Genomic DNA, 27,232 nt, shown 5'->3' with positions numbered 1-27,232 from the left:
TTCCCCATTTGGAGAATTCCCGATATTCTCACAAGCAGTGGGAACAACCAAATCAATAGGCCGAACCCTCAGTCTTGGGGTTTGTTAATTTGAAACTTATCCCTGCAAAGAATAGACTAAGCCTATTTAAAATTAGGCCTAAGAGTCACCCCCAGAGAACCTCTTTTGTTACTCAGATGTGGCCTATCATTCTCTCAGCCAAACACGGCAAGCTAACTCACTGCCCTCCGCATCTCTATGTGGGACATGACTCCCAGGGGTGTAAAACTCCCTGGAAACATGGGACAGAAATCTTAGAATGAGCTGGAACTCAGCATTAAAGGATTGAGAAAACCTTCTCGACCTAAAGGAGGAAGAGATAAATGAGATAAAGTGTCAGTGACTAAGAGATTACAAACAGAGTCGAGAGGTTATCCTGGAGATTATTCTTATGCATTTTATAGATATCCTCTTTTTAGTTCAAGGTATATTAGAGAGGCTAGAGGGAAATATCTGAAACTGCAGAGCTGTGTTCCAGTAGCCACGTTTCTTGAAGATTAATGTATAATGATATAGCTTTCGCAAAGTGACTATGTGATTGTGAAAACCTTGTGTCTGATGCTCCTTTTGTCTTTGATATTGACAAATGAGTAAAAAATATGGATAAAAATAAATAAAGAATGGGGGAAAAATGTTAAAATAAGTAGGTTGAAATACTAGTGAACAATGAAAGGGAGTGGTAAGGGGTGTAGAAAAAAATAGGGGGAACAAAGGTTAAAATCTATTGAGAAGATGGAAATGCTAGTGGTCAATGAAAGGGAGGGGTAAGGAGTATAGTTTGTGTATATTTTTTAAAATTTCTTTTTCTGGAGTGATGCAAATGTTCTAAAAAATGATCGTGGTGATGAATATACTACTATGTGACGATATTGTGAGCCATTGATTGTATACCATACACGGAATGCTTGTATGTTAAGAATGTTCATGTTTGTATGTTGTTTTGGTTTGATAATACAAAAAATTAAAAAATAGTAAAAATAAAGATTTAAAATAATAATAATGATGCAGCATTACTCTAATGATAGAGTATTACAGCATGCCCGCCTGCCCTGATACCCAGATCCACCAATTTTAAAACTGTGCTGCCTTTGTCATATCTTTCTATTTATCTATCTTATTTGTCTATCATTCTATCTTATGAACATTTGAATGCAGGTTGTACACATCATATTCCTGAAACATAAAATGTCCATGTACATTTTCTACAAACAAGGATATTCACTTATATAATCATACTAAACGCAGTTACCAAGTTCAAGTAATGTAACATTAATATAAAGCTTATATTCTATAATTCCCTTTCTTATATCCTCACACTGTCCTTTTTTGAGCCTTTTCTTCCCCATTCTTAGATCCTTTCCAGGACTATATATTGCATTTAATTGTCATTATCGCTTTAGTTTTCTGTTTCTTTATTTTTACTTCAATTGTGGAAACATATATTCTCATCTCAGTCCCTCATAAGCATACCATTCAGTGGAATTAATCATGTTTACAATGTTTCTGTACCCTCACCACCATCCATTACTATACCCTTCCCTTCACCCGAACAGAGACTCCATACTGATTTTACATTCATGCTACATTGCTTTTGCCTGTGTAACCTGTACTCTACTTTCTACCTCTATGAATTTGCATATTTTCTAGTGTTTTCTTCGTGGTTACCATGGGCTTTAATTTAGTATATGTGCTGCTGAAGCGAACACCGTGGACTTAAATTTAACAACCTAAATATATGACAACCTTGGTAGCTTTGAAAACAACTTAACTTCAATAGCATATATAAACCATATTGCTGTACCTCTGTATATCCCCACCTTTAAGTAGTTCTTGTCACAGATTATGTATTTATCTATTGTAAATATGAAATCATTGCTTTGTCAGTACATTTTATGTGTTTGTCTTTTAGATCCTGTAGGAAGTAAAGAGTGGAGTTACAAATAAAAAATACAGTAATACTGATATTTCTATCTATCTGTCTCATTACCTTTACTGGAGTATGTCTTCATGTGGTTTTTATTCAGTTGTCTAATGTCCTTTCTTTTCAACCTGCAGAGCTCCCTTTAGTATCTCTTGTAGGGTCAATCTAGTGATGAGAACTCCCTCAGTTTTTGTGTATATAGAAATGTCTTAATCTCTCCCTCATTCTTGAAAGACGGTTTTGCAGGATGTAGAATTCTTGGTTGGCATTCTTTTTCTGCTATCAGCATTTTAAATATGTTATTACACTTCCTTCTTGCCTCCATAGTTCCAAAAAGAAATAAGCATTTAATCTGTTGAGGCTCTCTTGCATGTGACACATTGTTTCCCTCTTGTGGCTTTCAGAATTCTCTCAATCTTTGTCATGTGATGGTTTGGTTATAACCTGGTATGGTGTGGTTCTAGTTGAGCTTATTTTGGATGTGTATTTTAATGTGAAATATGGGAAATTTCCAGACACTGTTTCTGTGCGTAGTCTCTTTGAACCTTTCTTTCTTTCTTTCTGCTTCTTCTGAACTCCCACAGTGTATAATTGGTATGCTTGATGGCACCTCACAGGTTGTTCAGTTTTCTTCGTTCTTTCCTCTTTCTGCTTCTCTGACTGGGTAATTTCAGTTGTCTTCCAGTTTTCAACTTCACTGGTTGTTTTGTTCTGCAAGTTCCAATCTGCTGTTGAACCTCTTTAGAGAAGTTTTGATTTTGGTTACTGTGATCTTCAGCTCTGGTTGGTTCCTTTTCATGATTCCCATCTCCAGATTGGTGTTCTAAGTTCCTTTAGTTTCTTGCATATTATTTTTTAGTTCTTTGAGCATAGCCATCTTTTAGGTCTTTGTCTGATATGTCCCAGTTCTGGAAGATTAATGCTTTAATCTGCTTTGTCTGGGCCATTGTTTACTAGAATTTAGACTCCGAGGCATCTGTTCCTTAAGCTGACATCCAGCTAGTGTTGTTACCAGTGAAACCTGGACCCAAGCAGGAGTTCCTTGTTGGTGATGATGACAAAGGGAGTCATCCACTGAGTGGAGATGAACAGCTTTATTATTTGGATCTGCATATGCAAGGGGCCACTAACATAGCAATCCACTGACTCCCTGAGCTAACCGCTACTTCCCCTCTTATACGCCATTACCTCCATTCTTCCCTAGCCCACCACACATTTGCTTATCACTCTATCTTTTTGCATATGCATTTTCAAAATATGGCATCTAAACTCCTCCTAGAGGCAGGAAATTTACTATTATAATGAGGCAAAGCTTATCAAAAGACAGATTAGTCCTTTGTGTGCATGCTCTGGAGTCTGGTATGAACCAGCTTTGAAGCTGTATCTCTTGACAGGATACCCTGACCATGGTTCCGGGTGCAGGTGGCTGTTTTTGACTTGTTTTTCAGTCCTTGCCTTTGGTTGGCTGGATAAAGAGAATTGAACATTGTTAGTTTGGGTGCGGAGGGGTCATTGGCCTCATCATGGGTTTAGCTGGCCTCAGTGTTATAACTTTCCTTGAATGCAAGGAGCTAACCAACCAACAAACAAAAAACACCTTTCCCTGCCTTTGCAGATTGACCTGTACAAGTTCTTTCCTTCAGGGCTTATCTATATAATGAGTTTAGAGAATAGTTCCAGGCCAAATTGTAGGATTCCCAGTGGGCCTTTCTGTGTATGTGTCTTGTCTTGGGCCATGCATGTTTAATCCTCGGGAGTCCCCACTTACACAGGTTTACATGTCCCCTCTTCCATGGGAAACAGTTTCCTCCTGTTCCCGGGCACCTCACTGCATGTCCTGTAACCAGCAGTCCCTTGCCCCATGCAGCCACGTGACTGTTCTCCCATGGCGTTGGGTAGGAGAGTTTGTGAGCTGCCTGTGGCAAGTTTGGAGACAGTGAGTGCCTCAGCCTGGCACCAGACAGACTGGGCCAGACACACGTGCTCCCACTGTGTGCCTGAGGGTTCCTCTGCTCCCTCCCAAACTGGGACCAGGGGTCTGGGACTGGGGGTACGCACTAACTGTGCTGAACCAGAGAGGGCTGGGGAGGGGCCAGCAAGGGGCATGAGAGCCTGCCATTTTCAAACAGACTTTTTCTTGATTCTGTGCTTGCTTGCCTATTACTGTACTCCTTCACCTGCTTCTGGATCTTTGAGAAAGATGTTTCTGCAAGTTCTTTCTGGTTGTTCAAAGTTTCTGTGGGTGGAAGCTTCTCATCTGCCATCTTCAAATCCTTGTCACTTAATTCCAATATCCTGAGACATTTCAGGATCTATTTCTACTGACTCCTTTTTTTGTTTTGGTTGATTTTTTTCCTCCTTCTTTTCGTGCCTACTCTTTTCTTATTGTATGCTGAACATAGTGAATGATACTTTGTAAGAAGTCTGGATTATGCAATTACCCTTTAAAACATGTTGAACTGTATCCTGGAAAGCAGTTAAATTCGAGGCATGTTCTTCTGGTGCTCTAAGGTTCGGTTTTATCCTGTGTTAAAATGGGTCTTTTTGGTTTTAAATGTGCACTAATACATGGTCGTTATTGCTAGGATAAATGTGGGTTTTCTGATATAGAAACTCTGAATATTGAACTGAATATTCAAATTGCTCAGCAATCTCTGTCCATCTAGCTGTATCTCCTAGAGCTGTAGAACTTGGTATCTTAGTTCAGCCCTCAACCCTGCAGCAGGCGATCTGTGCTGGACCTCAGGAAGCATCTCTGTGTGTTCACAGCCTATACCTCAATCAAGAACTCACAGTGAATTTCCAGCCAACTGCCCTTCTCCTGCCCCAGGTACTGTGCAGCTCCCTATTTTGTTTTACATTGTCCCACACATTCTAGCTTATTAATTTGTTTTCGTAAGTTTGATCCCTGCCTCGTCACCTTGGCAAGACTGCTGCTCCGCCTGGGCTCTCACTCACGGCAGCGGGGAAATGCCCCTGGAAAGAATGCTGGAGCAATTGCGTGGCTCACCCTGCTTATGTCCTTTCTTTAAAAACCACAGGCTTTTTGGCCTTTTGTTCAGTGCCTTAAATCAGAAGCTCTGTATCTTTCGTCAAGTTTATCACAGGAGGGGAAGTCCAGTACAATTTATTCTATCGTGTCCAGAAGTGGAAATCAGGAAGATGCCTTTTAAGTAATCACCCCAGATGATTCTAAAGGTAAGGATGGTGGATCATATTGGAGAAATACAGACATGAACTGTCTGAGCAGCCCTTGCTTTGTGAGGATTATCAGAGGCGTCCGACTCTCCAGAAGGTCTAGGTACTTTATAATTTGTGAAGGATAAAGGACTTTTTCCTGAAATATTTTCTGATGTGAGTTCCCTGGTGTGAGAGTGGTGTGTGATTATGTGTGTATTTGTAATAATGCTAAGTTGTAGTCTGTTTCCACTCTGTGCACAGATACAATTGTTCCACGGGAGAATCGTTGATCAAATATACTTTAAGGGCTACCCATATATGTTACCCATATATACATATATATGTTTGTGTACAGATATACTTATCAAATCTTGCATTTTAAATATGTGGAACTTATTGTCAGTTATACCTCATAAGGCTGATTTTTTAAAAAGACTTAATCATAGCTATGACAGGAGGCAAGTCAGTTCTCCTTGCTGGATTTTATCTTCGTGGTGTGTGGAAATAGATTTCTAGTGTCCTACTTAGTATTAAAATGTTACAAGCCTTGTGGTCCGGGAGGGCTTCCAATTCTGTGGCTGTGTGAACTTCACCACACCTGATGAAATGAAAAAAGCGTGTGTTTTGGCATCAGAAGATATTTGTATATTTTAGCTATTTAATCTGGAGTGAAAGAATTTACCTCTTTGAGACAGTTTCCTTATGGGGGAAATTAAGAGCTCAAGTACATCGCAGGTGTTAACTGTGAGAGAATGGCCATTCCTAGAAGAGTGACTAACGTAACAGACAGCCAGGCTAGGAGCACATGGCAAATATACATCGTAAACACTATCCATCCATATTGCTGCTCCCTGAGGGGCGACTCGGGGGTCTTTCTGGAAGACGTCTGCAGGCAGTGTCAGCCCAGTCCTTCTGTCTAGAAGGAACTGAGAGAAAGCAACCTTCTTGGGAGAGGAGAGGGTTGAGAACTCCTGTTTGAGCTACATTTGCATAACAAGCTCATTGTTTTTCTAGGTTTATATGTGATTATAGGGGTTATTTGGGAGGATTGCTGCAGCTCTCTTAGTCACCCTTTGGGGCCTCTATTGTCTTTGTCTCCCTTCTCCCCCCTAAATGGAACTGAGTTGAAAAGAAGGTTTTTGGCTATTTTTTTTGCCTTACGGTGTTCTTTGAGCAGCCATCAGTCCTCTGCTACCTTCTTCCTCAGTCACAGACAGGGTTGGATGAGAATGGAGAATTTCTGTATTTCAGATTTCCATTGGGTTCTGACCTGGTTAAATTGAGTTGATCATCAGTATTGTCAGTCATAATACTGTACCTCTTTATTCAGGTGTTGGCAAATAAAAATCTTTTATCTCTGTCCCTGGTACACCAAAAGTACTCAGTTTATTTGTAGTATCAAATTAATCATGATCCCTGTCATAGCCTTATGTGGGGGGTTATTGCACAGAATTTGGATTGGCAGCTGTAATCTGATTCCAGTGATCCAGGAAGAAAGAAATGTGTTCTCTCCATGTGGCTGGAGTTTCCCTTGATGCACAAGCAGCCTGCTGATTTCCACTGTGCCTTGTGTCTATTATACGGAGTCAGCTATGGTCTTAATGTGATCTTCACTTTGTCTTTATCATCCTTTTTACTCTTTTCATTCATTTGTGCAGTCTGATCCTTTCAGGAAAGAGGAGCTGGTACTCCTTAATTAGTTCCTCTTATCAGTCTGAAAATAAAAATTTCTTCCTGGATTTCTTATCAAGTATTAGTGTTCTGTATAATAAGGTTCTTGTTACATTTCATGAAATCTCCATTTCTTACAGTAAGGCAAGTGTGCCCAGTGGCTGCTAGATGTAGTGCTGCAATTACAAACGTCAAGTGTGACAAGACACCGAAGGCATCTGGTCATGTTTGCTGCCTGCAGAAACTCAAATATCAGGTCTCTGCCAAGTTGATCTGCTCTGTCATCCTTGCCACCCTGGTATCTTCCATGTCATGCTCATGTTTGACAGCAGTCCAATTTCTCATCCATCAGTTGAATGCTTACTGTGTGCCAGCCACGCTAAGACCTTATGGATGTGTAGAGAAACATGCAGCGTGAACCCTATGATTGAAGACCCAGCATTTCTGGGGTTGAGAGAGATTCAGACCGATACAAGTCAAATTGCTCTGGGTCCTAAGATGGAGGAGAGAAGTGAGATGGGAGAAAGGGGATGCGAGAGACAAAGTCCCTCATGATTGAAGCAGGATGGAGAGGCAGAGAAGAGCAGAGACTTTGCATCCAGCCAAACCTTGCTTTCAAATCTCCGTTCTGCAGTAACTAACTGGCACCAGACTTTACCAAGCCTCAGTTTTCTTAGTGGGCCCCCACCTGTCACCGCTTAGTGTGAGAATGGCCCATTTAGGCCTTTATGGGAACAGGCCCACATAGAATACATGTTTAATAAAGGGGCTTTTTACACTGATGACAGCATCAAAGGATTTTAGAACTGGAAGGGACTTAAGGAATCATCTAATTTATCCCCCCCTTTTAATATTCTTTAAGATCCTGAATTTGTGATTTATTTGGGGTCACACAGCTAAGAAGGTGCTGTTGACACTTAGAACACATGAGGCATGTAGAAGAGTTTTGACTCATAGCCCAGTGCTCCTCCCATCCAAGTCCTGAAAAATGGATTCAGAAGTCATGTGTGTTTTGATTCTATGATATCAGAAGTAAAGATAAAATATTTAATAACTGGTATGATATAACGTGAATCATCAGTATACAAATGAAAGTTTAAATATAGCTTTTTTTATTCCTTACATAAGCATAACTACATTTTTTTTAGAGTGCTATTTTATTTAATGTTCTTTTCACCTGCTAAATGATTCTCATTTTTGTGCCATAGGTTGACATAGGAATAGCACCATATCCTTTCAGCCATTTTCCTAATGAGATGGTCATATGGGCACTCCCTCTTTTTTCCATCCCGGGGATGCTTGCTGGCTGTGCTGGGGCTGGGAGGCACATGGATGCTGGCGTGTCCTGTGTGGCCTGGACCTGGAAAGCCTCCGTCATTGGCACTACCTGTTCTGTGGTCTGTCCCTCTGGTGGCTGCTGCCTTCATGCAGGCTTTTGTCCCCTTGGTCAGTTCAGCAGCCAAACCTATCTGTGTCCAGGCCCACGGCTGTGCAGTGTCATCAGGTCGCCTAGTAGTTTTAATAGCACAAACTACTTTCAAAGTGGTACAGAAATATTTTAATATTTTAAAAACTGGGACCCCTGAATCTGAAGAAACTTTGGGCTGCAAATAGCACATAACAGGTCCCCACACCACGAACATGTCTGCAGGATGGGAAGGAGAAACCCCAGAGCTCTAAAGAGGTTCATGTCTGTTAAACATTGTGATTCTGAACTGTCAGAAGTGAAGAGTTTACATGTGCTGTGGCTGGAAGCTCCAGGAAGAGATTTTGTCCTCTCCACAAGCCCAAGTCGGCTCTAACTCCATTAACCCTGAAATTGAATTGCATGCTTTTTTTTTTCCCCCTGAAGGTGCCAAACTTTGCCGGAGGCAGCTTTTCTCCAGGGCTTTTTCCTTTCCATCCCCACAGCCACATGGCAGCAGTCTTGGTTCCCCAGACTTGTATGACACTTATCAAACAGTGGGTTGGCTTAAACAAAAAGAACTTTTTGGCTCACAGTTTCAGAGGAGTGAGAGCTGGAAGTCAACTGAGAACTGTTTTTCTAAGAATTAAAATAAAAATTCCTAATTGTTTTAGAAGATCTCACTACCTAAAAATCCCTCTGCCATGCACGATCTCATTTGACCCTGTTGACACTTAGAGCACATGAGGCATGTAGAAGAGTTTTTGTTGTTAATTAGTTCCAGCCCAATATGAGGGTGGCGGAGGAGACCTAGAAGAGTTAAATAAGAGACTTGCCCACAGCCACACAGCCTTTTTGTATAGAAACCAAGTCTCAAATATAGGATCTCGCCCCCCACACCCTTTCCTCTAAGCCTCCGTGGAGTAAGAGGAATAGGTAGGGACTGTTGATTTTAAGTAGTCTTTGATTCTGGGAGAAAAGGCAGTTGGGATTCTCTATGATATATCTAACTATTATTCCCCTGTGATGCATATTTCTAAATGCTGAAAGCTAAGGGCTATAAAATCTGTTACAAACAAGAATGAGGACATCTTCTGCAGTGATGACTAGCCAAGTGTTTTGGAGAAGGAACAGCGTATTCCTAGGACAGGAGCTGATTGTGCATCCCTGCAGAGTCCTTTTGGTTTCTGGGATTTGTATCCTAAAATTGTCAACTTTGTAGAAGCCAGAACAGGACACTAATAATATCATGATGCTTAAATATAGAGGAAAATGCCCAGCTGGGGGAAAAGAGCATGAGTTTGATTAAATTGTCATGTTAAAATTCAGTTTATCAGGTCAATACTGAACAGGCCAAATACTGAACCCCATGGAATCACACTGACTGGGTCTGAATGACAGAGACCTTCTGGACAGAGGAAAGGTGACGCATTGTGGAGACGGAAACGCCCTGCCGAGGATTGCAGATGTCCCAAGAACTGTGATTGCTGCCAAGAGACCTCTGCCATGTCCTCTGTATCTGCACCAGAGCTGAAAAACAGTTACTACCATGGTGAAGCAGGTCTCAGGCTTTAAAAAGAGGGTCATATACAACAGGATGTTCCTGGCAAGCCCCCAGCCTGTCTGTAGTTAATGAGCAGCACAGGGCTGACTCTCCAGGGCTTGTGGGCAGCATTGGCCTCCCTCTCACAGGCCAGGCTCAGAGACTGCTATGTGACTGTGAACTGTGATGAGTCACAGCCAGAAGAGGAGGCCTCCACAGCTGTTGAGGAAAGGACAGTGTGGTAGCTTGGAGCTATGTGTCCCAGAAAAATATGTTCTTAATCCATTCCTGTGGGTGTGAACCCGTTGTAAATCACACTGCTGATGAGGTTACATCAGCTGAGGTGTGGCCCAGTGAATCAGGATGGCCTTAATCCTATAACTGGAGCCCTTATTAGAGAAGGCCACAGAGAGAAGCCACGGGAGCAGCCAGGAGCTGGAAGTCAGTAGAACCCCGAAGAGACAGAAGACACCACCATGTGCCTTGCCATGTGACAGAAAAGCCAAGAAATCCCAAAGATTGCTGGCCAGCCAGATAACAACCTTGGGAAGAAGTAAGACTTCTAAGAAGACTTTGAGACCCTGAGCCAATGAATTCCTGTTGTTAAACCCACCCTTTGTGCGATGTTTGTTTTAGGAGCTATAACACTCTTACAGAGATATGGGTTCATTAGGTTACAAGTTTACAGTTCTAAGGCCATAAAAATGTCCAAACTAAGGCATCCAGACAAAGATTCTTTGGCTCAGGGAAGGCCGATGACGTTCGGGGTTTCTCTGTGGGCTGGGAAGGCACATGGCTGATGTCTGCTAGCTCTTTCTCCTGGCTTCTCATTTCAAGTGGCTTCCCCAGGGGCGCTTTTCTTTCTGCATTGCCAAACATATCTCTCTGTGTCAGCTCTGAAGCTTTTTCCAAAATGGTTCCCTCTTAAAGGGCTTCAGTAAGCAGCCCCTCATTGAGTAGGTGGAGACATATCTCCATGGAAACAACCTAATCCAAAGGTCCACCTATGGTTGGGTGAGTCACATCTCCATGGAAACAATTTAATGATAAAGATCCCACCCAGCAATATTGAATCAGGATTAAAGAATATGGCTTTTCTGGGGTACACAGCAGTTTCAAACCAGCACACTCATTATATTCCTACATGATATATAGTTGTTGTAAATATTTTTTTAAGTGAAATGGAAAAGAACTTGAACTATGGAACAGCCAACTTGGGTACAAATCCTGGCTTATGTGAGACACCTTGGGTGAGTCACTGATATGTCTTTGCTTCAGTTTCCTCATGTGTAAAATGGGGATAGCAATGGTTTATCCTTCGTAGAGGTATTGGGAAAATTAAATGTGTTAACATACATAAAGAATCTAGAATGGTGCCTGGTACCTGGTAGAAATTCAGTAAGTTGCAGTCGTTATTATTTATATTTATTATATCCTCTGAATCTTTACTCTAAACTGAAATATTTTTCTTTTGCAAAAACGGGATTTTATTCCGAGTAATGTTTTGTATATCCTGCTTATTTTTCACTTAGCCATTTATTATGAACATCTATACTGTTTTGCAGTATGTTCTTAATAGCTAATTATATGGCATCGTTAAGAATAATCAATCTCCTTCCTATAGAATAATGCATTATTTACAGCCTTTGCCATTATAAACAATGCCTTGATGAACTTTGTTGCTAAATATTTGCATTGCATCCTTTCCTTTTGACTACAGTACTTTTGTGGGAAGTACCCCTTCGCGTGAGTCACCAAGTGGACTTATAGATAGCCCAGCATATCCTGGGCACAGGTATTTGTGTGGGCAGTGGGAACATTTATGGGGAATGACTGCTGTGCATGATGGACTCTCTAAGGCAAGGCTTTTGTAAATATTTTGTAAATATTAATTAACAGCACTTCTCACTGTTTTGCTCCTGGCTGATAAATCAATAAAGTGTTTATGATAATACTGATAAGCCAAACTTAATTTTCCTGTATTTCTAGATAGTGAAGATCAGATCTGAAGTGCTTGAGGAGGTGAAGGTGGGTAAGGAGAAGTCTCTAACGTATATTTGATGGGAAGCAGTTGTGCTCATTTTCCCTGAAATATGTTATTTTCCAAATAACCATTAAATCAACTCAAATCCTTATTGAAATGAAACTTGGTATAAATAAGTGAGCAACAGCTAACAGTCCAGTGGGAAGCAGAGATTCTCTCCCAGAAGACACAGTTTTTGTGAGAGAGCTCTGGTCAGGTTATACATATGGTGAGTGTTTTATAACTTGGGAAGGAGAGGCTGTTTTTTCTAGTCTCTTAAACATCAGGAGTCCCTGGAAATTTTGTGTATTACATCCTTAGAATGTATTCAGAGGAGCAGGGTACAATACTCTTGACGTCATTGAATCAGAATCTCCCAGGAGCCTAAGGGGCCGAGGGCTGACTCGTCTTCTTTGGCTGGGGCTCTCATGCACAGTCGGCAGTGACTCCCTCCATTCTCTGCCCTAAGACACTCGGACCCCTGAAGACCCTCTAGTAATCCCAGGGAGCATTCTTCCCGCTGGGTACCATTTTGGCCAAATGGTAAACTTAGGGAGGTGTCAGAGCCAGCAAACTGTGGGCTTCTAAGAATACAAGTGTTTCCAGCCTTCTAGTGCTGGAAACTAGTGCTTCTAGGGACCAGTAAAAATTTTCTGTAAAATACTTAGCCTTTGCGGGCCATTAGGTCTCTGTCACAACCACTCAGCTCTGCCGTGATAACATGAAGGCCCCTATGGACTGTAAGTAAATGAATGAGTGTGGCTGCATTCGGATAAAATTTTATTTATGGACATTGAAATTTGACTTTCACAGAATTTTCACATTACCAAATAGTCTTTTGAATTTTTTTCAATCATTAAAAAACATAAAAATTATTCTTATTTCACAGATTGTTCAAAAATAGACAGCAGACTGTATTTGGCCTATGGGCCGTAGTTTGTCTGCCCCTGATCCTGGTATATCTTTGTTTTTCTTCTGCATGTCACTTCTGGACTGTATTATTTTCCTCAGTGTTGTGTCATTTTTTTGGAAACTTCTCTTACCTAGCCAAGGCTCAGATAGCCTTGGCAGAACTTTTGCTTCTGGCACTCATGTAAAACTCATCAGTAAGTGCCAGAATGACTACCCCAAACCATTAAGGTAAAATCAACTGACGCTCTTCTTCTCTTTTCCGTGTCCTGATTAATTTGACATATAACTGGGGTAGATGTAAGTTAAGGATGGACTCTGGCAAGTTGTTCTGGTTTTTACAGGATTCCTAGGCACTAATGAACAGAGCTTGCAATTTGATTGATGGTGAGTATCTGATTTTTAGATAATCAAGGGATATTTATATCTTTTAATGGCTGGTGTTTCAGAGTTCTGTTCTAGCATCAGATTGACAGTCGGAGAGAGTATCTAGATAATCAACCTGGTGTCATCTTTTAGAACAGTGATACATCAGGGTGTTCAGGCTGGAGTGATAACTTAGGGTGGGAATGGGAGAATTGTAAACGTTTTGTGCCTTTTTGGCCTCACTGTAATTAAAATGAAGATTTTCACTTGGGAGGTATGATTAAAGGGAAGTAATATGCCCTAAGTCATATGGAAACAACGCAAGAGACTATTCTCGGATTTGTGACTCCAGCCCTGGTCTACAGAACTGCCCAGTAGACAGGTTCCTGGCATTTTATTCAGGGCCGTGACATGGTGGGGGTTACAGAGGTTCATGCTGCTGATATAATGAGATTGGTTTGGCTGGCCTGACAGATGCAGTGATTTATGAGAGTGCTTATTGCAGGAACATCTGCTGCTGAAAGCAGCCAGATGACAGGCATATAGGTGGGAGGTGGAGAAGAGGTGCAATTGGGTATAAAGGAGGTAAGGACCATCCTGATTACAGTTGTTAGTATTGTAAGCTGATATGGAGCTATGAGAATAGTATGAAATACACTTGGCTTCGGGATTGCACAGATCTGGTTTTGAATCCTTAGCTCTACTGCTTGTCAGCTGTAAGACCTTTGATGATGTATTAGTTTGCAAGCTGCTGGAATGTAATATACCATAATCGGAACAGCTTTTAAAAAAGGGAATTTAATAAGTTGCAAGTTTATAGTACTAACTCTATGAAAATATCCAAACTAAGGCATCCAGATAAAGATACCTTAATTCAGAGACAGCTGACGGGTCAGGGACACTTCTGTCAGCTATCTGCTGGTCACCTGCTCCTGGGTTCTATTGCTTTCAGCCTCTGTTTCTTGTAGGGTTTCCTTACTTGGCTTCTGTGGGCCTCCTCTGGGACACAACTCTGAGTTCTGGCTTGCTTAGCATCTCATGGGAAGGCACATGGCGACATCTGCTGTGCTCTGCTCATGTCTAGACATCTGTTCTCTGTTGTCACTCCAAGCCTCTCCAAACATCCGTGTCTCTTCAGCTCTGAAGCAACTGTTCTCAAGGGGTTTGCATCTGTTTCAGCTCTGAGCTCTCTCCAAAATGTTTCCTCTTTTAAAGGACTTCAGTAAACTAATCAAGACCCACCTGGAATGAGTGGAGTCATAGCTCCATCTCATCAAAAGGTCACATCCGCAATAGGGCACTCCAGGTCTCCGTGGAAATAATCTAATCAAAAGTTTCTGCCTTATAGTATTGAATCAGGATTAAAAGAAACAGCTTCCCCAACAAGATTAGATCAGAATTAAGATGACTTTTCTGGGGGTACATAATAGCTTCAATCCAGCACAGAGTATCTATATAACAGTTCAGAGCAATCAAATTCTTCCTGAAATCCTAACTTTCGGTTGCACATGTCCATTTATTTGTTTAGTCACCAGCATCAATTACTCTTTGCAATTTTTGATAGAGTCTCAAGTTCAAATAGATGCTAAATGATGACTTAGGTATCATTAGCTCTTACAACTAGCATGGAAGGACCTGATAGTCAACATATATTTGTAGGTTTATATACAATCCCCTAAATGGCACATAGGTGTGTAGAAGGTTCCTGAAATATGATTTATGGCCAATAAACATAATAAAAGTCCTCCATCTCATTATTAATCAGAGAATCACAAAATAATGCCAAAATGAATATCATTTCATACTCATCACATTGGTAAAATTGGATAAGTTTGACAATACCAGGTGTTAAGGAGAATATAGAGTGAGGGCGTCATGTGCATCACTAGTAGAGGTTTAAATTGACCCAAGTACTTTGGAAAATGCCAGTATCTTCAAATTTGAAGATGTGCATACCCTCCCTACTAGCAAATTCCACTGCTTGGTATAACCTAGAAAAAGTCTCCCATGAATAATTACGGAGATGTGTTCACAGCTACATTGTTTGTTATAGCAAACAACCTAATCACCTATCAGTGGGGTGATCAATGCATTTACTAAGTGAGCTAGAGTAACATGCATGTACTACGAGAGATGAATGTTAAACAATGGTGAGTGAAAAAAAGTGAATAATGCAAAGAGAAAACTATGCACAGTTTGAAATCATAGAAAACAATATTAATATATTGCTCAGAATATCTACATATGCAATAAAAATGGAAATAAATTCATTGGAAGAAGAACTTTGTGTCCTTAGACAAGTTTCTTAACCTCTGTGCCTCAGTTTCCCAATCTATAAAATGGTAATAATATTATCTACATCATAGGAATGCTATGAGAATTAAATTAGTGACTGTAGGCAAAATGATTAGAACAGGAGCTAGCATATATTAAATAATATATAAGTAGGGGTAATTTTTAATTTTAGTGCTTATTTCTATTCTTTATTCATTAAAAAATCTTAAATATGCATATTTATAAACAAGAATAGATGCTACTTTTGCCCTCTGTCATAATGTAGTTGAAAAATGAAGAAAGATAAAAACATCATCCACGTGGGAATTTTGGTTTTGACTCATAATAGTATTGCTATGGACCACTTAATATCTAATGTATGCTAAGAGTTTTATGAGAAGCTATAAATAGGGATAATAATGAGGATATTATTATCCCTATGTTATAGATGAGTAAGATAGAGGCTTAGAAAGGCTGTGACTTTCCATGGTCATACAGCTAAGGAGTAGCAACGTTCGGCTAGAAACCAGGTAAGAGTGACTCAACCTCATGATTGCTGAAGTGACCTATCTCTCTCAGTGCTGTATAGCCTACCTGATCATCTTTAATATTAGCTTTCCCTACTCAGATTCCTGCTTCAGGACTGTATATAAACTATAGATAAAGACTGTATCTGTCTTTATAGGTTAGTTTGTGCTGTGGTAATGAATATTACTGAGATATTGATGCTTCTAATAGCAAAGAGTTATTCCTCATTCATCAAAGCTCAGCTGGGAGCTCTGCACCACATCTCTATCCTCGGCAGATCAGTCACCATCCCAAACCTTGCCAGTTCCAATAGCTAAAGAAGAGAGAGAGAAAGAGAGGGAGAGAGAGAAAGAGAGCTATTGAGAATCTCACACTCACAATTAAATACTCTATTCTGGAAGGGACAAGCAACACTTCCATAGGTTAGGCTGCATAGGTTACAGCTGTGATTCTTAACTAATGGTAAGGTTGGCAATGTCCAGAGATACCTTTGATTGTTACAGATGGGTGGGTACTACTGGCACCTACAGGATAGAAGCCAGGGATGCTGCTAAGCACCCTACGAAGCACAGGACAGCTCCCCACCCCCATAAGACAGTTGTATCTGACCCAAAATGTCAGTAGTCCCAAGGTTGAGAAACTCTGGGCTAGAGCTATTCTCATGGCCTCACCTAAACTCAAGGGGCCAGAAAGTACAATTTTATGATGCTGTAAGGGGGAGAACCTGAAATTTTGGTGAATAACGCTAATGGCAAAAATGCGTCCTCAGGCCTAAAAGTTCTTACAGAAGTCCTTTAGAAAATATTTCCCATGATGGATGCAGAATAGTGCTTGGAGAAGCAGCCATGGATGGGTCTTCTAACATAGTCAAATCCATCAAAGGGCAGAGGAGGCTCCTGGACTCAGCTTCTAACTGACCATCTTTCTTCTTTCTAACTGACCATCACTCTTCCTCAGTGGTCTCTCTGGAGCAGTACCGTCCAAAAGAAATACAATGCAGGCCACATACAGAATTAAAGATTTTCTAGATCACTGGCATTTCAATCTACTAAATTTATTTTAACATTTGTTCCCCCTATTATTTATTTATTTTTAGTCCATATGTTTTGCTCATCTGTCCATAAGGTAGATAAAAGAAGCATCAGACACAAGGTTTTCGCAATCACACAGTCACATTGCAAGAGCTATATCATTATACAATTATCTTCAAGAAACATGGCTACTGGAACACAGCTCTACATTTTAGGCACTTCCCTCCAGACTCTCTATTATGCCTTAACTAAAATGTGATATCTAGTTAATGCATAAGAATAACCTCCAGGATAAACTCTCGACTCTATTTGGAATCTCTCAGCCATTGACACATTATTTTGTCTCGTTTCTCTCTTCCCCCTTTTGGTTGAGAAGGTTTTCTCAATCCCTTGGTGCCGAGTCCCAGCTCATTCTAGGATTTCTGTCCCACGTTGCCAGAAAAGTCCACACCCTTGGGAGTCATGTCCCATGTAGAGAGGGGGAGGGCAGTGAGTTTGCTTGTTGTGTTGGCTGATAGAGGCCACATCTGAGCAATAAAAGAGGTTCTCTTGGAGGTGACTCTTAGGCCTAATTTTAAGTAGGCTTAGCCTATCCTTTGTGGGTTAAGTTTCATATGAACAAACCCCAAGATTGGGGCCTCAGCCTATTGCTTTGGTTGTCCCCACTGCTTGTGAGAATATCAAGAATTCTCCACTTGGGGTAGTTGAATTTTCCCCCTTTCTCACCATTCCCCCAAGGGGACTTTGCAAATACTTTTTTATACATGAAATTAACCTTAATAGTAAAATTTCAACTGAATATATAAAAAATACTATTTCAGCATGTGATCAGTATAAAAATTGAGCTATTTTACATTTTTTTTTTGCGCTAGATCTTTGAAATTTTGGTGTGTACTTTATACCTACAGCACATTTCAATTCAGACCAGCCACATTTCAAGTGCTCAGTTGCCACACGTGGCTAGTGGCTGCTATACGGGACAGGGTAGCCCTGGAGGTTGCTGCTCCTGGGACTTAGTAAGGGACTTGCCTCGGTCCGTCCAAGGACCAGCAGCACTGAGATAACTCAGAGCTGGTGAGTTCAGAGAGTGAGATATAACTTACAGGAATATCTGTCCCAAACTCCCTCAGATGATCTGTGCATGCTTTAGGAGTGTAGACGAGTGGGCTTTCAGCATTGTCTATGCCATCTGACCTCTTTTTCTCTTTTTCCTTGACAGGTGCCTCATCTCCAGACATGGAACCCAGCTCTGGGGGTGGTCTCTTTGACATGGTGAAAGGAGGTGCAGGGAGACTCTTTAGTAACCTGAAGGACAACTTGAAAGATACCCTCAAAGACACATCTTCTAGAGTTATCCAATCTGTTACCAGGTATGCACATTCTTTACAGTTAGGTGAAGGAAGCCTTGTGCTATCAAAGGATCTGGTTATTTGCCCACTGCTTGTCTGGTTCAAACTCAAAGACTGTCAATTTTGTGGCATTGTTTTATGGGATCTGATTGGTTAAGCACATCATTGAAGCCATAAAGTTGAGTCCTTCAGAAACTACAAGCACAGGGGAGGAGGACTCAGCAGTTTAGTCTGTTGGAATATAGAGGTTGTCATCACTGGCTTTGGAATCAAACATCTAATTTCTAATGTAGTTTCTGCCTTGTTTAGCTATATGATCTAAGGCAAGCCATATGATCTAAGTTAGTTAACTTCTCTGAGCTTTGCTTTAAAAAAGGGGAATTTATTTAGTTGCAAGCTTATAGTTCTAAAGTCATAAAAATGACCAAATTAAAGCAAGGATATAGAAATGTCCAATGTAAGGCATCCAGGGAAAGATTTCTTGGTTCAAGAAGGACGATGACATTCAGGGTTTCTTTCTCAACTGGAAAGGCACATGGCAAACATTGTAACATCTCCTAGCTTTCTCTCCAGGCTTCTGGTTTCATGAAGCTCCCCCCAGGGACATTTTTCCCTCTTCATCTCCAGAGGTCTCTGGCTGCATGAGCTCTCATGGTTCTCGTGGCGCTCTAGTGTTTGCCAAAATGTTTCCTCTTTTAGAGGATTCCAGTAAACTAATCAAGATCCCCCTGAATAGGTGAAGTCACATCTCCCTCTAATCAAATTTTAATATCCTCAATTGGGTGTGTCACATCTCCCTGGAGATAATCTAATAAAATGCAATACAACTAGAATACAAAGTTAAAACCAGTACAAAGTCTCTTCAAAGTCTGCTACAGGCATGATCTGTTCTAAGGCAAAATTCTCCTCTGGCTCTGGACCTGTAAAACTCAGAACAAGTTATTTGCTTTCGGCATACTCTGAGTTTTACTTTTATCCCCTGATAGAATTTGTCTCTTTGGGTAGTTGTGAAGATTAAATGAGATACTGCACATGCAGTGAGAATAAGCAGTACTCATGGGTTGTAATCAAAGCAGAACTTTGCTTTTGTATCCATCTAGCCCTTTACAATTTCTTTAGAGGGAGAAGTTTTCTATCCTTCCAATGAATGACAGTTCCAGCAAGCAGGCCACATGAATTCTTTTTTATTCCGAGGTACTAGAAAGTTCTAAGGTCACTTTAAATTACAAATATGCAGTCTTGAATCAGAAATTCAGGTGTCAAGTCCAATGTATTAATCAACATTTCAATCTTTGCTCAAAAGTAAAATTTATCCCTCACCTCCAATCCCTAACTAGAGCCTGGTGGATGGAAAAAGGGTCCTTTATTCTTTCTCAGGCACTTCCTTCCCTCTTCCTTAGTTGCTCACACGTCTGTGAGCCCTTTCCATATATAGAGAGAGGCTGGAATGAACAGTGTTAATAAATAAGAAGCATTCCCTTTTCTGAGATGCATTCTGTACATGAAGTGGCATCAAAAGAGGGCATTGGGATGCCGCCGTGTGTGTGGTAGATGCATGCTCCCGAGGGTGTGGGGCTGGCTTTCTCAGTGATGCTTCCTTGGCAGGGAGAAGGGCTTGGGGCAGTCACTCTGTGCTTGTTGGATGAGAGAGACTCAGGTCATGAGGTGCGAGTATCGAGAGAGAAATTTTGGTATATTTGGATTATTTAATGAATGACCTTTCCTGTCTTGCTTTTAGTTATACGAAGGGAGATTTAGACTTCACTTATGTTACCTCAAGAATTATTGGTAAGTTTCCAATATTTACTTATTGCTCAATGGCTCAGCTTTAAATTGCTGCCCATGGTGGCAGCAGATCTGTTTAACCTTTTTTCTTTCTGTGTGACCCCTTCTAGTGATGTCCTTTCCTCTGGACAGTGTTGACATAGGATTCAGGAATCAGGTTGATGACATTCGAAGCTTTTTGGATTCCAGACATCTTGACCATTACACAGTGTACAATCTGTCTCCTAAGTCTTACCGAACTGCCAAGTTTCACAGCAGGGTAAGGAATTTTAGCCATAGGATTAAAGATTTGAAGACATCACAAGGTATTTCCCCCCTTTAAAGTAAGCCTCAAAGTTTTTCTCCTTAGGCATATGAAGTTGACAACTATAAACTTTGGACGCTTTGATTCACAAAATATTAGGCTGTGCAAGAAATTTGAAGGTTTCCCTTGGGTGAATGTATATGTAGGAAAGCTTGTCTGTAAATTAAATTGGGATAAGTTGTTGCCATCTAATTTGGGGCCTCAAATCACTTGGTGGCTGGTTGCTCAGTTGTTAGGGCAGGTTGCTGGTGAGGCTCAAGTTGCAGAACGAGCTTCTAGGTAGGGCAGTTGGTGGTTGTACTAATCATTCACTTGCTTTCTCCTTACCACTCGGGCATCAGGATGAGGCAGTGTGGTTTGATTAGCTCAGACACCTCAGAATTGATGGACATGTGTTTCTGCCTTTTAGAGCTAGAGGATAGTACCCAAAAGCGTTCCTCTTAGAGGTTTGATAACATCACTAATATTAATAGCAGTGAGAACAGCTATCAACATTTACAGAACATTTACACTGTGCCAGGAACTTTACAGAAAAAATCTCATTTAAGTTTATCAGTAGTCCTCCGAGGTAGATGAAGGAACTGAGGTGTAGAGAGAGAAGATGATTTGCCCAAAAAGTATACAACCTAGTAAATGACCTAAGGCTTGTAATCTTAATGTTTACTCTGGGCTGACAGTATTCCTTGGAAATCTGGTTTATCTATTTAAGGAACTTCTTGAGCTAAGCAGAGAAATATACCAAGTTTCAAGCTGGTTAAGGAGCTATGAGTTCTTCTTTTCCTTTATTAGAGAAGTTGTGGGTTTGCAGAATAATCATGCATAAAGTATAGGATTCCTATATGCCACCCTATTAATAAGAATTTGTACTGGTGTGGAACATTTTTTACCATTAATAGTAGCACATTTTAATAACTGTCCTACTAACTATAGTGTGTGGTTTAACTTAGGGTTCATGTTTTGTGTAGTGTAGTTCCATGGATTTTGTTATGATTTTTTATTTTGTTACTATATATACAATCTAACATTTCTATTTTGGTCATATCCAGATATGTATTTCTGTGCTGCTGTTATCTTAACAGTGTTGTGCCACCAGCACCACCATCCATCACCAAAATATTTCCATCATTCCAAATAGGAATCCTGCACATTTTAAGCCTTACTTTTGTATTACCTAGCCCTAAAACCATCCCCTGCTAACCTATATTCTAGGCCCTGGTTTTGTGAGTTTTCTTATTCTAATTGTTGCAAAACAGTAAGAGCATATAGTATTTGTCCTTTTGTGTCTGGCTTATTTCACTCAACATGATGTCTTCAAGGTTCATTCATGTGTATCAGGACTTCATTCCTTTTAAGGCCTGATAATATTCCATTGTATGTATATTCCACATTTTGTTTATCCATTCATTGGTTGATGGACACTTGGGTTGTTTCTATCTTTTCGCAATTGTGAATGATGCAGCTATGAACAGCAGTGTGCAACTATCTACTTCAGTCCTTGCTTTCAGTTCTTTTGGGGATATACATAGTAGCAGAATTGCCAGGTCATATGGTAGTTCTATACTTAGCTTTCTGAGGGACTGCCAAATTGTCTTCCTCAGTGGCTACACCATTTTACATTGCCACCAGCAGTGAAGGAGTGTTCTTATTTCTCTGTTTCCTTTCCAACACTTGTGTTGCACTTTTTAAAATAGCAGCCATTTAATGGGTATGAAATGATATCTCATTGTGGTTTTGATTTGCATTTCCCTGATGGTTAATGATGTTGTGCATTTTTTCATGTGTTTTCTGGTCATTTGTATATCTTCATTGTAGACAGGTTTGTTCAAGTGTTCTGCCATTTTTTAAACTGGGTGGTTTGTCTTTTTGTTGTTAAGTTGAAGGATTTATTTATATATTATGGATATCAACCTTTATACAGGTAAGTTTCCACATATCTTCTCCCATTATGTAGATTATATTTTGCTTTCATGATAAAGTCCTATACTTTACAAAAGTCTTCAGTTTTGAAGAGACTCCATTTATCTATGTTTTCCTTTGTTGCTTGTGATTACTGTGTAAAGTCTCAAAAACCACTGCCTAACACATGGTCCTGAAGATGCCTGCCTCCATTTTCTTTTATGAGTTTGATAATTCTGGTTCTTATATTTAGGTCCTTGATCCATTTTGAGTTGATTTTTGTATATGGTGTGAGGTAAGGGTCCTCCTTTTTTTTTTTTCAAATGGAAGTCTAGATTTCCCAGCACCATTTGTTTAGGAGATTATTCTTTCCCAATTGACAGGTCTTTTCCCCCTTATGCAAAATCCTCGGCATGTTTTATATATGTATTTATTGAGAAATCTTCACATATGTACAGTCCATCCATAGTATACATTGGCTTGTTTTCTTTTTTTTGCTTGGTTTTTGAATCTGATATTTTTAACTGCTGAATTCTTGATTTACTCATGAAAATAAGGCCTTTCTCTCTTAAGAACATCTTTGTATAATTTGGACTTAGCTTTTATATATGATTGGTTTTACAACTGGATATAAGAAATATAAATTCTTTCTACTCTCTAACCCTGTGGTGGGTTGAATCATGTCCCTCAGAAAATATATATTGAAATCCTAATTCTCTTACCTTGGAATGAGAGCTTTTGTAAATAGAGTGGCTGAAGATGGAATTAGTTCAGATGAGGTCACACTGGTGTCTTTATCGGAAGGGGAGTGGAGACACAGAGAGATAGTAGAGAAGAAGGCCATGTGAAGATGAGAAGTAGAGATTAGAGTGATCCATCTATAAGCCAAAGAATGCAAAAGATTGCCATGAACACTAAAATCTGGAAGAGGCAAGGAAGAATTCTCCCCTGTAGGTTTCTTAGGGAGCCTTGATTTCAGACTTTTAGCCTCCATAACTGTGAGATAATACACTTTTATTGCTTTAAACCACCCAGTTTGTGGTGCTTTGTTATGGCAGCCTTAGGAAACTTAAACCCTTTAGAAGTGAAATTTGATTTCAAATATGCACAATGGTTGCTGATGTCCATTCCATGTGACTAGGATCTAAGCTTAACATCTGTAATCCCTGAATACATTTTGTTCTGAATTCCTGTTGCACAGATTATCCCTGGACTTGAGTTTCTATATCTGTGAAAAACACCGGAAGGTTAGCCTATGTACTCTCCAAAAGCCCTTCCTGTTCTAATGTTCAATAAGATAAGGGACAGCTCTGTTCCAACTTCTGTGTTCCCAGAACAGGCAACACTTAAAACCCATCTGTTCTAGTTTCCTAGCTGCCGGAATACAATATACCAGAAACAGAATGGCTTTTAAAAAGGGGAATTTAATAAGTTGCTAGTTTATAGTTCTAAGGCTGAGGAAATGTCCCAATTAAAACAAGTCTATAGAAATGTCCAACCAAAGGCATCCATCCAGGGAAAGATATCTTGGTTCATGAAGGCCGATGAATTGAAGTTCAGGGTTTCTCTCAAGTCAGAAGGTACATGGTGAACACAGTCAGGGCTTCTCTCTCAGCTGGAAGGGCACATGGTGAACACGGAGTCATCTGCTAGCTTTCTCTCCTGGCTCCCTGTTTCAAACACCCGGGAGGTGTTTTCCTTCTTCATCTCTAAAGGTCGCTGGCTCGTGGACTCGCTGCTTCGTGGTGCTGCAGCGTTCTCTGCTCTCTCTGAATCTCCTTCATTCTCCAAAATGTTCCCCCTTTTATAGGACTCCAGAAACTAATCAAGACCCACCCAAATGGGTGGAGACATGCCATCACCTAATCCACCTTAACCACTCTTGATTAAATCACATCTCCAAGGAGATGATCTGATTACGGTTTCAAACATACAGTATTGAGTAGAGATTATTCTGCCTTTAGAAAAATGGGATTTTGATTAAAACATGGCTTTTCAAGGGTCCATACATCCTTTCAAACTAACACACCATCATTCTCAAACTTCAGCATGCATGGGAATCACCTGTAGGGCTGTTAAGAGATTGCTGGCCCCAGGTCCAGTGTTTCTGATACAGGACAGGAGTGGAGTGAGAATTTGCATTTCGACAAAGCTTCCAGAGGGCTGCTGTTGCTTCCCTGGGGACCACTCTTGGAGAAGTACTGACTACCCATTCTCAAGCAGTTTCATCTAAATTGCCATTTTGTAATGGAGATTTTAAAAGACAGCTCTTTAAAATCTCCCCATAATAATCTACTCCTGTGAGTCTTAGTTCATGTATTACCTAATTCAGAGTAAGTGAATTAACATCAAACGAAAATGTGGATAAATATTCTAACTCTGATGCAAATTTTTTAACTTTTAATTTTTAAATTGTTTCATTCTTATAAGACAGTTGCAAAGATAATATAAAAACAATACAGAGAACTCCAGTATATCCCTTACCCAGATGCCTGGATTTACCAATTTGTACCATTTTGCCACACTTGTTATATCATTCTACTAATCAATCATCATCTTTATATATTATGCATCTATCTATATTTACCACCTATCTCCCTGTCTTATCTATTTCTGAATACAAATCTTTTGAATTTATTTTTCTTATTTGGAGACTCAGTACCATCATTTTAATAATTGAAGGATCTGAACAACATGTATAATATTTCATAGAAATTATGTTTGACCTTGAAAGTTCTATGATAATTTGGTATGCTTCCCCTTAAAAAGGAAATAAAATATAATGTCAGTACAGAAGTATTCAGATATGTGGTGTGTTAGTCAGGGTTCTCTAGAGAAATAGAACTGTTAAGAGGGATCTGTAAATAGGAGATTAATAAAAGTATCTCATGCAACCGTGGGAGTGGAGGTCCGAAATCCATAGGGCAGGCCGTGAAGCTGGCAGCTCCAATGAAAAGTCTGGACAAACGCCACAGGAGAGGCTCTCTGACTGAAGAAGCAGTGACTGTGTCTCTCTTCTTCCTTAAAAGCCTTCAACTGATTGGATTATCTCATGGGGGAAGCACACCTTGGTTGATGGCAGATGTAATCAACCACAGATGCAATCAACTGACTAATGATTTCATATACCAGCCTTCGGGTTTGTCAACGAGCCATGAAATATCCTTGCAGCAACAGGCCAGTGCTTGCCTGACCAGACAACTGGGCCTCATCACTTGGCCAACTTAACACCAGAACCTAACCATCACATGTGGAGATGTCTGTCTGTATAATGTTTATAAAAAGAGATCTCTGTGAAGAGGTCCTTAAAGAAAGGTAGCTATTAGCATAAATAAAGATTTTGTGACCTGCCTAATCAGTCTTACTAAAGGAATCAAGAGTTACAAATTGACCATCTACCCTGGGTTGTTCTCACTTGCCCCAGAAGAGCAAGGATTATTTTATTTACTGCCTAGAACAGTACCTGGCATGGCAAGTTTCTTCATAATTTGGCCTCTGTTTGCCTCTCTAGCCTCATCTTTCGCTGTTCTCCATTGCCCAAACATCTCATGCTCCAACCAGGGTTGCATACACACACAGATGTAAAAACACAGATAAACACACACACACATACACACATACCATGCACACATACTCTCTGTCTTTTGCAGGAACTCTTCTCTCTTCCGAAGATTTATCCATACCACACCCCTACCTCCTCTTCTTCTTTGTTAGCCTAACTTTGCTAAGGGGGGGATTTCCACATCACAAGGCCTTTCCAGTTCTTTCCCCTAAAACACAAGGTTGCACTGTATCTTTAGCCCGTCTGAGGATTGTCCCAGGACTTGGCAGAATAGAACTGGACTCTTAGACCTAGCTCCCTTAAACCTCAAGAAGACAGTCCCAAAGCCTTAGTATTTTCATCTTAGCCCTGTTGTTTGATGAGACTACATCTCTCATCAAGCCTCTAGTCCTTTCTTTTTCTAGCAATAACTGTGAATTGATTTGAATCTCATTGTTGCATTTCTTAGAAAATTCTTCCTGGTTCTTATCTTCCAGTCCATGAAGACTAGAACCATTTCTTCCCCTTTCTGGTTTGGTGGAGTGCTAGGTCTATAATGAAACCTTATTTTAGTAAATGTGGACAGGCAGAAGCTTCCATAAAACTAGTATTGGTAACGACCAAACATGGAACTGGTTTCATTTACATGCTCAAAAGAATCCAGCTCTATCTATATCATATATCTATGGTCTTGAAACCTGAACTGAATCACTTTATATTTTGATTATTTGATTGTGTTTCTTGGGGTGTGGGAGATGGTGGCAGAGACATACTGTTTCCAGGAAGAATTTTCTTTGCTGAGGGTTGCCATTCTGTATTTTGATTAGCTTTTATGTTTGGAAGCCAAAATGGTTGACAGGAACCATATGAAATAATCAGGCAGTAATTTTCTTAGTAGTATTTGCATATGTTACAAGTTGTTAAAATAGGATTGTCATTTTTCTCGTCTTAGTTTTAGTGGAGAATCAACTCAGCACAATAAACTGTATTCAAAGTGAGGTGCTAGAATAACTATTCAGAACTGAAGAGGTGGTGTAGAAAGTCAGTTTTTTTTTTTTTTTTTCTTTTTTTACTTTCTTTACTCCAGCATTCATCTTGAGAAAATAAAAGTACCGATGTTGACAGTGAAGTTCTGGGAACCAACGAGGCCATCTAAACCAGACCCACTTTTAATTGAATCCATAGGTGGCCTTCAAAGAGTTTAACATCTGCTTCCACACAATTTCTGCACAGAAGGTTTATAGCTAACCCTGGAATATCAGGAACCACTGCTTTATTCCTGTTGTGTGTTGTGTTGGCAGTAAATGGAATGCTAGGTCTAACTTTGCCCTAAAGTCCTTAAGTTCTGATAATGCTATTCGAGTACCACCTTGTGCCTCCTTCCCTCTGCCCAGCCAGGAAGGACAGGTTGTTTTGAAATCTTCCTTGATACTGACTGTTTCTAAACCACATAATCTTGTAGAATTT

At 40.2% G+C, this 27,232-nt stretch overlaps 1 protein-coding gene across 3 annotated transcripts in view; it reads left to right on the top strand.

The window, feature by feature from the left end:
* DNAJC6 (DnaJ heat shock protein family (Hsp40) member C6) overlaps nucleotides 1-27,232 on the top strand; it is a 188,147-nt gene that overhangs the window by 114,796 nt on the left and 46,119 nt on the right. For all 3 annotated transcript variants that reach the window (XM_077120692.1, XM_077120694.1, XM_077120695.1), the window contains exons 2-4: nucleotides 18,110-18,260; nucleotides 19,978-20,027; nucleotides 20,135-20,283. In XM_077120692.1, the coding sequence (XP_076976807.1) occupies nucleotides 18,110-18,260; nucleotides 19,978-20,027; nucleotides 20,135-20,283 (350 nt within the window). The remainder of the gene's footprint in view (nucleotides 1-18,109; nucleotides 18,261-19,977; nucleotides 20,028-20,134; nucleotides 20,284-27,232) is intronic.

This window comes from Tamandua tetradactyla, chromosome 11 (genome assembly GCF_023851605.1).
Source record: "Tamandua tetradactyla isolate mTamTet1 chromosome 11, mTamTet1.pri, whole genome shotgun sequence".
Classification (NCBI taxonomy): Eukaryota; Metazoa; Chordata; class Mammalia; order Pilosa; family Myrmecophagidae; genus Tamandua; species Tamandua tetradactyla.
The sequence above is the reverse complement of the archived record's forward strand: the minus strand, read 5'-3'. Positions and strand labels throughout refer to the sequence as shown.